Source organism: Rhineura floridana, chromosome 12 (assembly GCF_030035675.1).
Source record: "Rhineura floridana isolate rRhiFlo1 chromosome 12, rRhiFlo1.hap2, whole genome shotgun sequence".
NCBI classification, from domain to species: domain Eukaryota; kingdom Metazoa; phylum Chordata; class Lepidosauria; order Squamata; family Rhineuridae; genus Rhineura; species Rhineura floridana.
The window spans coordinates 12,703,942-12,719,605 of record NC_084491.1 but is presented as its reverse complement, the minus strand read 5'-3'; the positions used below and the strand labels follow the sequence as shown (position 1 = coordinate 12,719,605).

Genomic DNA, 15,664 nt, shown 5'->3' with positions numbered 1-15,664 from the left:
AGAAAACATACTGCCTTCATTACAAAACGGGCACGGCACATCACCACCTCTATTCACAGGCCACCTATTTCAGTTTGCAGTAAACATTTTTCATACATTTGTAGAGCCCTTGGTTGTTTTTACAATATATGGAAAATAACAGGACCGAGACATTCTGCCAAACCATCCATTCTGTCTTCACTACACTTCAAGAGAAGTGTAAAAGAACCCACCCAAAGGTCTTTTATCCTTTGCAAAAGGGACAGGCTTAGGTTTGCCAGATGCAAACCAGGAAACTGCACAATTTACATGGCATCCCTAAACACTCTGGCGGCTCCCTAGCCCATCTGGACTCCCAGGCACATGTCCACGGAGTTGCTGAGGGACCAGTGCCTGCTTGCAAAACCCTTTCCACATATAGCAAGAAGCAACTCTTGGCTGTCACTTTTAAGAGTATGCAGTAATGAGAAAATAGAAAGCAGTGGTGTTTCCCGTTCCAAATCTGAAACAATCTCCCTCTTCAGCCATGCTGCCTCTTAAAGGAGTACAATGAGTTTCTGGGTCTGATCTGGAGAGAGATGCAGGGTTGTATCCAACCTCAGTAATGGAGTAGACCCATTGAAATGAATGGACATGACTAATTTAGATCCATTAATTTCAATGGGTCTACCCTGAATAGGACTTCAGTTGGCTACAAACCACAGTGTGGACAGAAAATGGTGCGACTCCCAGACCCTTGCGCTGATGCAGATGGGAAATGTTTTGATCATGAAAATTCTGACGACTTTAGCATCCTATAGAAAGTTAATTACAGAGGCTGGGATATCAACAGTTCATGCTAGCTGACTGTGCCCTGGAGATCACTGAGAAGCCTTTTATATTCAGCCCAAGAGTATTTTGTCAAGCAGTATGCAAAAGCCAGACATGGGGCCCTTTCCATGTCTGCTTATGCTCACTCATTTCCCACCCCCTCCAGCGGAACTCCCCATCAGCACCATTCATCGCCTCTGTAGGTTTTGCTACCTGTCCCACATAGCATACTCAGAATACCCCCGTTTGGACATGCAGGTGGCACAATAAAAGGAAGGGCACCAGTGCAGCTCAACTTTCCCAAACTACCCAGATAGTTCTAAAGGCCTGAAGTGGGAAAGCAGGCAGCCCCGGGGTGAACAAGTGACTGAGAAATTTTGTACTGGGCTTGCATTACAGAGCTCCTGAAATGCAGTGTGGGAGATGAGTAGGATGTGGGGAAAAGGACCTCTTTCCTAAAATATTAATCTTGCACAGCTGCTCACATTAGGGTCATGACTCCATGACAATCTGTGGAGGGATGTGTGTGTGTGTGTGTGTGCGCGTGCGTGCGTGCGTGTGAGACGCTGACATAAATTCCACCTGTGTGATGTCAGCACATGTCAAATATGGTTATGTTCACAAAACAGCACAAGCAACCAGCTGGGTGAACTCCAGAGTGCGATGCTTTCAGATGAATGGAGACCGCAAGATCGTATTCAGCAACCCAACTACTGGTTTATTCCAAGAGAATGTGTTACTCTGCTGAAACTGGATTCCTGAAGGGAAAGCAATGGGGACATCTGAAGGGGCAGAGGGAGGAGAAGGGAGATTCTCATTCCCCAGTTCCGGTCATTCATCTGGAACTGATCTATACAACACTGGCCTCTTGACACAGGGTTCCAAAAAGGAAAGAGTTTACCAGTTGCCCTGTGCAACATGCCTTTAATGGAAGTCAACTGCTGGAGCATCAGATGCAGGCAAAATAGAAGAAAACACAGCAAAATCTGGGAGGAGAAAAATGTTCCTTTCAAATGAAAGTTGCCACTTTTAAAAAATGAGGATAACTTAAAACGGTTTCAAGAAAATCAGACACCAGAGCTGCCCTGGGCTGTTCCTGCTTCCCTCCCATCCCACCCCCCAATGCACAGGCTCCTTCCCACTTGGCAGGGATGGGCCATCTGTACAGAACAACACTTTATAGATGTACTAGTATTTAGACCCATTCCTAAATTTTAAAAAAAGGATGACTTTATATATTGAACATAAAATTTTAAAAACTTACAAAACGGTCACCTCTCTTACAGAATTGATGCATAATGGACGTGCCTCCAGGCTAAGTTGGTTTCTTCCCCCCCTTCCCCTCTCCCTTCATAATAAATAAATAGAATTCATTTAAGTTTTGGATCCTTTAGTGATACAGACTGGGCAGCACTTGAACTGTTACTGGGCTTTCTTCCCCATCCCATTCTTTTCCGCAGAGTTTGTTGAGGTTAAGTTCACCGGCCCATCTGGGTGTTTTGAATCCTTGCGTGGCGGCATGCGTTCGTTAACACGGTCCAGCCCCCTGGCTTCTTCAAAGCTGCGGATCTTGTGCTGTGGTGAAAATCCACGGATGGCTAGAGTGGGGGGAGAAAGAATAGGAAAAGGGAATTGGAAGGAGCTTCCAAGCCTGGTTGCTGAAATGTGTACACACGCCATACTGCTACTAAGCGGAGGTGTGTCTATGGAGCAGGTGTCTGACTTTGGGGAAGAAGTATAATTTTTTAAAGCACTGGATAGGGCAAGCTATTATACCCCCAATGTGAAAAGACATCTCTTTAAGTAAAGCTGGAAATGTTTTTTTCCCCTAGAGCTGAAGTTGTTTTGAAAGAAGGATTTTTGCACGCATGCATGTACACGCACGCACGCACGCACACAGAGGAACAGATGCCCTCTCAAACCACTTTCAGCTCTCTGAAGACTCTAGCCTAAATAATTCTTAGGCAAAAGTACTCCTATAAGGGAATTTCATTAGTATTGTTTTTTACTCAGTACAATTCCTGGTCTAATCTTGGGAGAAACAGAATTAGGTCAGACATGTGCTCAGTAACTGAGGCATTAGTGCCATGAAACAGCAGCATATTTTTGAAAGCTGAAAAACATAAAATCAAAAATAGTGAGGACTAAATCAAAGTCACATACTTCAGTACAACACCACATACAAAAAACACTGCAAGGAAAAGGAGAATAAACTAATCTTTGGATCAAAAAGGCAGCATATTTTTGTTAATCTTGCATGACCAGGAATGGAATGCAGAGAGAAGCCTCAGGTGTGGCAAAACCTTTCACCCTTTGGGATAGTCTTGTGCTCTCCAACAGTTCCAGAGCAGAGCACATTTACTTTTCCAGACTGGTTTTGACAGAACAAAGAGCTAGCGGAATTTAGAACAGTTAATTTTGCTGCCAAGTGTAAATTCCTCTTAAGATTGCAATCTCCAGACACATGATTGTGCTGGGGAAAAAGTAAATCTATTTGGTTAATCCCACATTACAGCTTTGACAAGACCATCCACAGGGAAGGCAAAAGGTGAACACTGGAACAGCTTCATGCTTGGCAAGGTCACCAAGATGAACATTCTGCTATCTTGTTCAAGACCAGCTGAAAGCTCTGCGCTGCCCTTTTGATGGTGAGTTATTTTGAGGGCACAGAATTCTAGGGTACACACACACACTCTCTCTCTCATATAAGCCAGCCTTCCTCAACTTGATTGTTTTGTTTTACAGCTTCCCTCCATCACTGATATAGGCTATTCCACAGATGCACAAGAAACACAACTTGCATGCTGCTTCGTTCCACCACAGGCAGCAGCCAAGTCTGCGTACAGAGGCTGAGTCAGTCCCAATCCTGTTACAGTAACTCAGCACACCTAGACATCCAAAGGGAGGGAAACAATCCCACACAGTAACCATGAAGCCAACATAGAATGGTGGGCTTGGTCTGCATAAAGGAAAATGCCCACAGGATGGAGCACTTTATCATCATGGCAGTTTAATGAGTCTTTCAACTCTCCCAGTTCCAGCAGTATGATGAAGACCAGCTGGCAGGGCAATAGGAGTGGGTAGAGAGTTAGAAGGACGCCCCTGGGCTCTTACGTGGATGGGCCCAGGGGGTGAAGAGGGTGCCAGGCCAGTGCCCCTCACCCTCCACTTCTGGTGATGCAAGACTAAAAAGCTTTTGTACTGCTGATAATAAAACTCTTGGGGTGGGGGAAGATTAGCAAACACACAAGCCATCACAGTTCTCGCAAGATTCTAGCCATACCTTCCCGTGCCTCTACCGCTTCTACTGTGGCTGCAATACAGAAGGAACAGTGGCATGCAAAAATGAAGACAGAAAAGAGTGAGTGAACTTTAACATCACCATGGTTGCTTGAGACCTATAACCCTCCCAGTCCCAACAGAGGAGGAATGTGAAGACAACGAGTGGAAGAGGATGGCAGGAATAGGGCCGAGAGACAGAAAGGAGTCATGGTTCTCATCCCTGAATGGACTGCTAAACATCATTACTCCAAGACCCATTAAAAAAGAGCAGAGAATGGCAGGGCTAGTTTTTGCAAAACCTGGAGTCCAACAGCTATGCTATAGGTAGCTTCTTCCATGAGCCACACACTCCCATTTATTTGCACACCCCTGCATTGAATGGCCACAGCTGCAGTGAGCAGCACATTGGTGCAGCCAAGAAATATATTTTTCAGAGAAGTGTCTTGGCATGGAGAAGTAAGTGAAGGAGAGTGGTGACAGTGGAAGCAAGCAGCTAATCCTAGGCCGCTTTCTACAATTGAATGAGAGCCTGAGTAGCATGGAGCTTGCCTGTTCTACTCCTCAGGCTTGGACTTAAACGAAGCAGGGTAATATGAGTAATACCCTATCAACCTCCCAGAAGGGTATTATGCCTAAAGAGCAACCTTTTCTGAGTATGAATCAACATCCTCAGCTTTTGCCATCGGAAAGCATTTACTTTGCCTTTACAGTTGGATTCCCCCTAAGGCAAGTAGCTCTCTATGGAACAGATATTTTAGCCTGCACAGGGCTTGTGTGTGCCCCTTCAAATAGCTTGTTTGGTTGTGGCTCCTGCCTTTGGAACCAGGTCGCCTCAGCCCTCAGCCACAGATATCCTTGCAGCTGCTTCAGAAACAATACAGAACAATTCTTATTTAGAAGCGCTTCAGTAGAGTGCCTTCTGCTGAGCTCTGATCCCCTAGCTTTGATTTATATTTTTAGAGCATTTTTAAAAAATTTATATTTCTCGAGCACAACATGCAACAAATTAACTTTTAAAATAAATAAAACAGATCATGTCTAGGCAACATCTGTGGGCCATTCTTGCATCCTGGCCTGCATGGTTCCAAACTGCCACAGACAATATGACTGATGTGATTTCTGATTTGCCATGATCATTAAATGAAATCTTCAGGGTCCTATAAATTTGTCTGTGAATACATCAAAATAAGAAGGGCTTTTGCTTTCACACCCTGCCTGTGAGTTTCCAAGTACCTTATTAGAACTGGATCCATCAACAGCCATACACAATGAGGGTTCCCAGAACACAATTCAACCACTAACAAGACCAAATTACATATAAAAGTGTGTATTCAATTATCATTTAAACAAAGGTTGCATTCAACGAAGTCCTACTCAGAACAGACCCATTGACATTAATGAACCTAAGTGAGTCATGTCTATTAACTTCAATGGGACTATAACACTCATAATACCCATATGCATATACAATAGTTAACCATAATATATTCTTGTTAAACCACAATGGAGCACAGTTAAAATCCAATTCAACTGAGTGGTCTTTATCAAATCTAAGTGCAACAAAAATCTTAAATAATTGGGAAAGATATCCATGGTGGTGCTACCGCTTGGAAAAGGATGGTGCTTTGGAGTAATGAAACCACTATTACAGCAGACAATGCATAAAACAAGCATGTGACCCTTGGCCAAAGCAAACCATGGCCACAAGTGCCATGCCTCCAGATTAGCTGTGGCTCATACTTACACTATATAACCCAGAGGTGGAGAATCTTTTCGGCCCACCCCCGCAAGCCAACTTTGGCAGGTGGCAGGGGCAATCCACCTGTCAATCACCTGGCATCATTATTATATTAGATAACGGACAGATGCGTTGTACCACCCATCAACCAAAGTCCGTTGCTTAGCACTTCCCATGCAACTGACAGCCACTTGGCTGTCGGGTGCTTGGGAGCTGCAGGACAGAGGGCTTGGCCAGTCCAATGCTTCCCAATACTGAGAATAGGGCTGGCACAGGGCTTCCTGCAGGAATCAGCCACACAATTGAGTTTCTTATGGGGAACCCAATTGTGCAGCCAATCTAGCAGGCTTAAACTTCAACCCTGCTTTCTGCAGGGATTGGCCACGCAATCGAGTTCCCCAAGGGAACTTAGTCACACAGCCAATTCAGCCAAATCTCTACCTACCCCACACACCGATCAGCATGAAAGGGGAGTGCGTTAGCTGCTGAAAAGAGTCTTCTGAGTGGCTGACTCACCTCCTTTCACTCTGATTTGCTCTAATCAGGAGAGAACAAGGAAGCATGTTAGAAGACTATTCTCAATGGTTAACACATTCCCCTTTCATAGTGATTGGCTCGTAGGATGCTAGAAACATAGGGACCCAACTGGGACTCTGCTCCCAAAAACGTAAAGGGTCTAAGACCCCAACAACTACACACCTGCCCCTGATATAACCCAATACCAACAAGAAAGAGTTGATCTCAGCTGTACTTGCATTCAGGAACTGTACTCAGGATCCAGTGCTGTAGGGAGTGGGGTGGAGGCGCAAATGTGTGCACCTGTATTAGGAAATCCAAGTTGCAGCTGTATTCCACTGAATGCAGATCAGGAGGACAGAGGCTTTACAGAAAAATCCAGCTGTGGGTCACTTAAAGCTGCAGACTCATGAACTAGAAACTGATTCAGTATGAGACATTCAGATCCTTTTGTTGTGTGTGGGACTCTGTCATCTGCAGAGCATCATAATCTATTGAGTCTGCATCTGATCATCCTCAAGACATTCCTGAAACTCAGCTGAAGCACAGCTCCCATACCAGATTGTTTTCAGAGCTGGCATATCCAGACACTACCTTCAAGGGTATTAAAAATTCTTACTGAGTGTTGGAGATTATGATTGAATGCTCTGGTATTAAGTACATGGATTTATCTGAGTTGCACCTCAATGCTGTAACTACTGGTGATAAATAGTCTTTCTACCTGAGCTGAGAATCACTGGTGAGAGGCTCCCCATTTCATTTAGGGCTTAACATTGAGACCTTCGTTTCTGTGTTAAACATAGAGCTAGATTACAAAAAGCAGATGCAAAGGGTCTTCTTGACACCTATGCCTTCATCTGCCGACTTTCTATTCCATTAGAGGAAAGGCATTCAACTGCCTGCAAAATTAAGTTTGGCCTTCCTCTGTGAAAAAGAAAGCTCCTCATCTTTGAAAATCACTACTTCCTTTGACCACAGAAGATTCTCCTACAATATTCTTTCCTCGCATATGTGAGAAATTTATTCAAGGCTAGTAAGTGCCAGAGCAAACCTCTTTGCAATATACCAGGAAGTCATCCAATATCAATGGGAAAGAAAATCAGCTGGCTCAATGCACAAGCTCAAAGGCTGGCAGCAGAAAAGGATTAAAACACTAGATTACAGGGTTCCCTCTAGAGAGACATGTTGCTGTAACTCATTTCCTGGCCCGCAGCAAGTCATGATTTCTCCCAAAGCTGACCTACAATGATTTACTGCAAGTTTGATCAGTGCTATCCTCAGCAGATTAAGAGAATTTGATACTTTTTAGGGATATTCTACTTGCTTTTCCAACTCAACATCACTTCAACATAGGAAAAAGCAAGCACGGTGTATTGGAAGAGTTCATGTGTGCATTTCATTGCACATGTGCATGTGTATTTCATGTGACAAAATCAGGTTTACACTAGAACTGAAAGAATATTTGCAGATATCCACAATTTTCCAAAATTTCAAATCTGGTCAGATTCTGCGTGTGCAATTTTATCTCAAAATTACAACATTTGGGTTCTTTATATTTGGTGGCATCTCTTGTTTGTTTTTATTTTGGCAGGGTGTTAATTACAAAAGTGTATCAGCTGTTGACAGTCAATACTGAATACCACTGGAAAGGAATGACCTTCTCCAAAATAAGGAGGAAATATGCAGGCGGCTTTAGCTTATGTTTTCCTGAATTTTTTTTACAGTTTCAAAAGTTTAATTGCATGCTATTTTATGTAAATGACCTTGAAGATTATTCTGGGTGGAAACAGCTGTCAAATATTCAGTGACTATTTTAAAAAATCTCAGAAGGGGAGGTGTTTGTAACCTTTAGCATATAGTTTCATCACGTTTTCTCCTGCTTTTTCCTATGGGGAAGTGTTATCTGTACAGGAAAATCATGTTGCATGAAGAGGGTGCTCACAGAATGGTAAGTTTTTGGGTGGTTCTTTGTGTGATCTGCTACCGATATTCTCAAAAGGAAAAGGACATCCCAACAATGCACAACACGATGAGTCACTATATTGCATGTGTTTGTGTACAAAGACTTATACAGCATTCAAGAGATATAAGCTTGTGCATCAGTCTTGGGCCCGCTGAGTTCAGAACAGGATGAAGCAAAGGCCAGGGGAAAACAAGGAAGTTGCAGCTTACAGCTAACAAGAAGTGGCAAGTGCTGAATCTCCTATTGGTCAGACCCATAAACACATCTGACTTGGGAGTCTTTAGACAGATTAAAGAGAACTATCCCACCTCCTCTGACCTCTTGGTACAAAAAGGCTTCCTTGGAGGCAGAGCTGGTCCCCCTGCAGTTCCCTTCTTTGGCCAATGCTGGGTGGTGGCGTGCAAGCTGAATCCCTGACTCAGATCCCTCAAGATGTGATTGACTGTGTTCTGGAGTCCTCAAATTTTGAGTTAACTGATCTCAACAGAAGTCTTGTGATGTCTCTCTTTTCCTGACAGTTGTTCATCTCCCTTGTCCTCTATTACCTAGATTCCATCCAATTTCATCAGCTCTTTCAGTAGACGCTAAACTTGGCTATGGCACAATATTAGAAGGTAGGAAAGAATGCTTAGGAACCAGACATTGCTTCACAGTTTTAGCACCCGGGATAGAGCTTCAAGGGTGCATCAGTGAAACTGCCTAAGCTTAATTTTTATATATTTCTGAATCAATCCCGCAATTCTGTGAGGAAGGGGGTGTATGTAGGGCTGGGAAATGTGCATAGACTAGCTGCAGGTCCATGAAGGACAGTAATGACATAAATGACATAAAAAGGCAAGGAGAGAGTGATCAACACATCCTAAACATTGGTCCCTGCACTCCAGCCTAACTTGTCTGAGAAGCACCCAAAAGGACACACTCAAGTTGAAACACCAGCACAAACATTCATGTTAAAAACCTACCCAGAAACAGAATCTCAAAACTGTTAGTTTTCAATGTCAGCACTGAGAACAGATGGGCTAGTACAGGAGTGAACCAAAAAAAGAAGACTGATGGTATTCATGCATGCTCTCAATACAGCAGCAGAAGTGTAAAGAGCAACTGCTGTTAAAGGGATGAAATTTGAAGAGTTGTTACAAAGAACAGACTCCAGAACACTACACGTTTCAAGCCTCTATTCCCAACAAGATCACCAGCTATAACAACATTATACAAATGCCTTGGATGAGATTTCTTGCCAGGTTTCTATTAAAACAATCCAAATTCAGTCCAGACTCAACTTGTCCTTCCTAATATTCTCTTCTAAGATTCATTCAGCACCGCTTTTGCAGCTTCAGAGACAAGGGTTCCCAAACTGTGGTTCGTGAGCTTCATTCAGGTGGTCCGTGGCATGCCCACATTAAATATTAATATTGATTTTAGCTGTATTTTTACTGATTCTTTTATTTCTTATATTATACTTTATTGTATTCCAAGTTGAATTCTATGGAATGCAAACTGTAATACAATGCAATAAAATATTAAGATATAAAAGCAGCTATAAAAACAATTTAAAATCATACAGCATCTAGCACAGCACATTACAATTGCTACAACAGGCAGGTTAGTGATCTGTCAAGGCCACTAGCAATTTTCAAGTGATCTGTGGGGAAAAAGAGTTTGGGAACCACCGGCCTAGGATATTACCTGGAAGTTCATGGGTACATCTAAGGCCCATCTTTTTGATGGCAGAGCTCCAATCACTAATGTGGCAGTGGGAAAATATTAGCTCCTCACCAAAAGGCTGGAGGATCTCTTAAAGTATGTCACATGCCGAACTATCACATCAGATCTTACTCTGCACAAAAATACCTGAGGAACAGGGCCTGGCTTCTCCTGCACTTACCAGTCTGTAGAGTCTGTTTCCCTCCTGAGAGGACTCCCAGGGGCAGAGTACCTGTGGGAGTCAGGCCTTTCAGTGTCAGCACACTCTCACTCTCCTCTCTGAAAAAGAGGCAAAGAGACTAATTATATCTGAGTACAAAGACAAGGACGCATCAGAACAGTCCCACCCCTTACTTTTACTCAGGTGCACACTGAAGAGCTTTTTAGTGAACTGCTAAACATTTTCAATGTGTAAGCAAGAGTTATATTTGCAAATACACAAGCCATGCAGGTTCACTTAGAGCAGGGATTACTGGCCAGGTGAGTTTGTATACAGGGGAGGGACAGTAGGTCAGGGACACAGCACTGACCATGGATGCAGAGGGTTGTATTCAACTAAGTCCTACTCAGAGTAGACTCATGGAAATGAATGCGCTTAAGTTGGTCATGTCTATTAGTTCTAATGGGTCTATTCTGAGTAGGACTAGCATTGAATATTTATTTATTATTTGATTTATATCCCGCCCTTCCTCCCAGCAGGAGCCCAGGGCAGCAAACAAAAGCACTAAAAACACTTTAAAACATCATAAAAGCAGACTTTAAAATACATTAAAACACCTTTAAAAACATTTTTAAAAGGTTTCAAGACATCTTTTAAAAAAACGTTAAAAACATATTGTTTAAAAAAAGGTTTAAAAATATATTAAAAAGCAATTCCAGCACAGACACAGACTGGGATAAGGTCTCAAACTTAAAAGGCTTGTTGAAAGAGGAAGGCCTGGAATACCTTCCAGAAAGTTCCCAGTTCAATCCCTGGCAACTCCAATTAAAACAGGGGTGAGGAACCTGACCTGCAGCTCACATTTGGCTCAGCTTGAGTCCCAGTTTGGCATGTGAGGCCATTTTCCCCAAACCACAGCCACCTGCCCCACATGCGACATCAGGTGTGGTGCAGGTAGAGACACAGCTTGATCAGCTACACAAACAGGATTCCTGTGGGGAACTCAGTTGGGCGCTGATCCCTGTAGAAAGCAATGCTGACGGTACCACCCATCAGCTGATGGGCAGTGAGTTCAAGCCTACTGGATCAGTTAGTTCAGCTGAGCTCCCTGTGGGAAACTCGGTAATGCAGCTGGTCCCTCAGAAATCAGCTTTGTCAGCTCCATATTCAGCGTTCTGTGGCGTATAGGACTGGCAAAGCCCCTCCTGCTGTAATTCCCAAGCTGGTTGTCGGGTGCGCCCACCTGTCAAAGTTGGCCTGGATAAATGGGAACAGATAATGATCTGACCCACTGAGCCAAAAAGATTCCCCACCCCTGAATTAAAAGGAATAATGATGATGAGAAATGTCCTCTGCCTTGAGAACTTGGAGAGCCACTGTCACAGCAGACACTACTGATGATGTAGAGCCACCTTTAACAGCCAAATCTGGTGAGAAACACATCCATTGATCCTAACAAAAAAAAGATAAACCCAAAGCCCACATAGTTTATTCGCTCACCAACATGACAGAAGATGTACTTTTAAAAATTCCTAAACAAACCTTGGTGCCTCTTTACGTCTCTTACAGCGCTGCTATAGGAGACCTTTTTTATGAGTTCTGCCCATGGCATGGCACTAGCATTTAAAAGTTAACCAGTGATTTTGTGGGCCTTTCCCACAGAATTGGTACCCTGCTGGGAGAGTGCTGATTCCAGGTGAAAGTCTGACACAAATCAGTCCTGCCCACATAGCTGTGGGCTTTTAAAGATTTCGATGTGCAAGTCAAAAACCAGCTGCCACTTCTTTCACCAAACACAGCTGAGGGGAAATTTCTTTGAACTGGTACAGTCAGGGGAATCTGGCGAAAGGAGTGAGCAAACTTACCGAAGAACTGAAAAGACTCGTGCCATTTTCCCAATGGCTCTGATCTTATTCCTGATGATCTCTTTACGGGCATTTGTGCCTCCTTAGGAAAGAAAAGAAAATCAAAAAAGGGTTTCAAAAGATGAGGGAGGAAAACGCTTAAGGCTAGTATGAAGCATCTGCTTGGCTCTAGGAAAGAAAAATCAGATTACAACTTTGCAGCTAATTTCCATCAGTCACAGTCATGGAAGGGTAATGATCAGAATGGGAGAGCAGGTGATAGACAGAATGACACACAGTCAAGAAGTTTAACTGGGGGAAAAAGTAGGACCGTCAGAAGTTTTAAGACAAGTACTGCTCAGAAAGGCAGACCTCTTCGCCTCCCAAAACATGTTTGACCACACTACAGATGAGATGTAACATGAATGACTCAGCCATGGAGACACAGTTTGGCAAGGCAAGAACACACTGACAAAACCAAGTGAGGGTGAAAACGTCAGGATGCTATGCTGTGCTTGCAGAAGGGAGAGCAGACACACAAGCACCACCTTTGGCATGGACAAAGGAAGGACTGGAATCTTGTGGTTTTGCTTGAGCCTTCATTCAATACAATGTGGTAGGGTACGCTCCCTTTTACTACACAGACCAAACATGGACTGAAAAGCATGGAGGTGTTTGGGGAGAGGGGCTCAACAGTAAACTGAATGATAAATACATCTCCTCTCAGCTAAGATCATCTTTCTGTTAATGGCCCAGCTATGCATTAAGAACAGGACAAGCCAAACGGAGATCTGACATGCACCAATGGATCAGCCATGCATAAGGTGGCTGCATTCAAAAGTCAAAGAGAAACGTGACCCCCGTCATTCAGGTTCCTGGTGGAACACAACAGGGTTAAAAAAGAAACAAAAACCAAATGCATCACGTTCATATTAAAACTGAAGGGGGAGAAGGGGGGAAATGGCAAGACTGTCCAACTAGTCAGCTTTTCAAAATCCACTCCAAGGAAATCTGGTGGCACAGGCAGTGAGAATTAAGCTTTTAGCAAATTCTATCTGGGTACCTTTCGGATAGCTTGAAATGTAGTTATCTTCAGGGAGAGGAGGCACCAAGTAACAAGGAAATGAAGATAGAGATAGAAGAAACAAATTTAAATTTCCATGGGAGGGAGGGAGGGAGGGAGGGAAGAACATTTTTTAAAAAAAAGTGCAATGGGGCAAGAGGTTAGGTCTGGGCCAGCTGGAGTTCTCTTCTGCACTTGATTCTTTCTCACTTAGCTAAATCTCTCTCTTATACTGTTACTTTGGCTGTCAAACTCTGGGTGGACAAATCAATTTGCCTTCTACCCCTTAGGTGCATCACGTAAAAATTACTAGCAAAGGCCAGAAATGAGGGGATCGTCTCTATTCATGAAAATTATGCAAAAAGGATGGAAAGGCCAATCCCATGACCAATGATAAAAAAGCAGCACAAAATGCCAATATTTTTTGCAATAATTGCTAGTGTTCCATCTAGGAAGACAGCAAAGAAATTCTATTACTGCGATACTACCAGAAAACTGGTCTTCAGCTATTAATGAGCTGTATCACCACAAAAACAACTCCCTGCACTCTTAGCTGCCACTAATATAACAGTGCACGCTTTACACTGTTGGGTACAGACGACAGCCTTTGAGAGCTTGGTATAACAGAGTAGAGCAATCATTGCCAATCCAGCTTTTATGATTCCTGCAATATTCTCTAGTTATGTGGGCTCTTAAAGTGCTTCAGGCTGTACCCTGGGAAAGCCAAGTCCCCAGAAGCAAGACCAGCTGTGGTGCAATAGAAATAGAAATGTGTACATTTGATGTGGCTGTCATAGGTGCATATAAAACAGTACCGGTGATTATCAACTGTTCCCCGAGCCACCCAAAATATTTCTAGAACTGAGGGGTACTTTTTTAATCTTATGAAGGAGGGGTGCATATCCACATAGGTGGTCTTGTGGTCAAAAATGTACATTTTCCTTTAGGAGTGAAAGTGACTGGACTAGAAGCTGACCTAGCCAATTTCACAACTCCATCAACCTGTACTGGAGAGTAGGGAGAAGCAGCAGTTATAAATGGAAACTGAGCAAGTGTGGTGCTCACTCTGGTCAGGCTTCCTCTTTCTAACTCTCCCTTCCTCCTTCATTACATCTTTACAAATACCTAGTTACTGATGTAGGAAATTGCCATGGTGGCAGGTGGAGGGAAGGAGCAGAGTAGCTCTTTTTGCTTTAGAGAAATAAGTCTGTAAAACAGCCAAAGACAGTGTGCTTAAACTATGAATGAAAGAGATGGGAACAAAAAGGTGCTAAGGCTGCATATCCACTACTGAATGTCAATTCCTCCAATACTCTGCTTGAAAGCAACCAAACCCAACCCACCCTGAAAACATAAAAAAGTTTTGTTACCGTCCAATGTTTCATCTCCATCTGAAATGAGCTCATCATCGGAACAGATGTTGAGGATGTTAACCAGCATCTCTGTAACTGTAAGAAGTAATGAGAAATGAGCATGCAATTAGAGATTTTGTGTGCGCGCTGCAGCATGTGAATGGGCTGGTTCACACATGACACACTGTAGTTTACGTGAATAAACCTTGTGCTTGCATGATTCCTGTTGCTCAAACTCACCCCAATTCGATAAACAGAAATTAGCGTTTGCCATTACATTTGAATTGGCAATACGCAGTGTGGACTTGCCTTCCAAACTTGGGATTTCAAACCAACTTCAGACTGCTATTTGTAGTGCAGCCTTGGAGGGCAAACACACATCATTGTTTACTGGTTCAGATGCCAAAAGCAAACTATGGTTTGTGCGTAGTTCAAATTTTTAAGCCCAAGCACCATATTTTCTGCTTATGGTTGTTCTTATATCCCGAGGAAGCCAAAACAAATTCCCCAGCAAGAACTCAATGAATTGGAGCACAACAGAACCAGAGACAGTATGAAAAGCAGGACTGCTCACATGGCAAAAAACCCAATCCAAAACAAAAACCACTTTGGTGTTAGATATGAACCAAGCCTATATGACATTACATGCAGAAAGATCCAGGTTGGGTAACAACTAACACACATATGTAAATGTCTTGCCAAAGGCAAGAGGTCCATAGAATACAGAGACAAAAACACACAAGTAGAGAAGGTTCAAAGCTTTTATTTCAGAACAGCCAAGGAAACAAAAATTATACAAGAAGTTACTGAGCAAAGATGATCTTATGTCCTCCTTTCAGTTGTTGGGAGCTCCAAATAGCAACAATGGAGAGATTCCAGGTGGTGGCCAACAGGTACACAGCACCGCTGTGGTCAAGATCTGTGTTGAAGGTCCCTGGACAGAGTCCAAGGAGCTTTATTTATACACAAAAGCCCCCTGGCCTAGTGCAGGCTTGTACTGCAGTTTGATTAATCCCACCTGTTGTGATGATCATATCCTTAGTCTTATCATTGTTTATTAATTCTAGTTGGCCACCACATGGATACTATCTGTTATTGCCTGTTTGGAGCTTTGAACAACTGAAACGAGGACATAAGATCATCTTTGCTCAGGAGCTGATAGCGTCTTGTATCCTTTTCGTTTCCTTGCCTGTTCTGAAATAAAAGCTTTGAACTTTCTCTACTTGTGCGTTTTTGTCTCTATCCTACAAACT

General features: G+C 43.1%; 1 protein-coding gene across 7 annotated transcripts in view; it reads right to left on the bottom strand.

Annotated features, from left to right (window-relative positions):
- Positions 1-2,001: 2,001 nt before the first annotated feature.
- PPP3CC (protein phosphatase 3 catalytic subunit gamma) overlaps positions 2,002-15,664 on the bottom strand; it is an 81,871-nt gene continuing 68,208 nt past the window's right edge. For 4 of the 7 annotated variants that reach the window (XM_061593445.1, XM_061593443.1, XM_061593444.1 and 1 more), the window contains 6 exons: positions 14,430-14,507; positions 13,060-13,086; positions 12,018-12,099; positions 10,174-10,271; positions 4,073-4,102; positions 2,002-2,387 (listed from right to left, as the gene is read on the bottom strand). In XM_061593445.1, coding sequence (XP_061449429.1) covers positions 2,212-2,387; positions 4,073-4,102; positions 10,174-10,271; positions 12,018-12,099; positions 13,060-13,086; positions 14,430-14,507 — 491 coding nt within the window. In that variant the 3' untranslated portion in view covers positions 2,002-2,211. The remainder of the gene's footprint in view (positions 2,388-4,072; positions 4,103-10,173; positions 10,272-12,017; positions 12,100-13,059; positions 13,087-14,429; positions 14,508-15,664) is intronic. The other 3 variants (XM_061593441.1, XM_061593440.1, XM_061593442.1) reach the window with 3 other exon arrangements.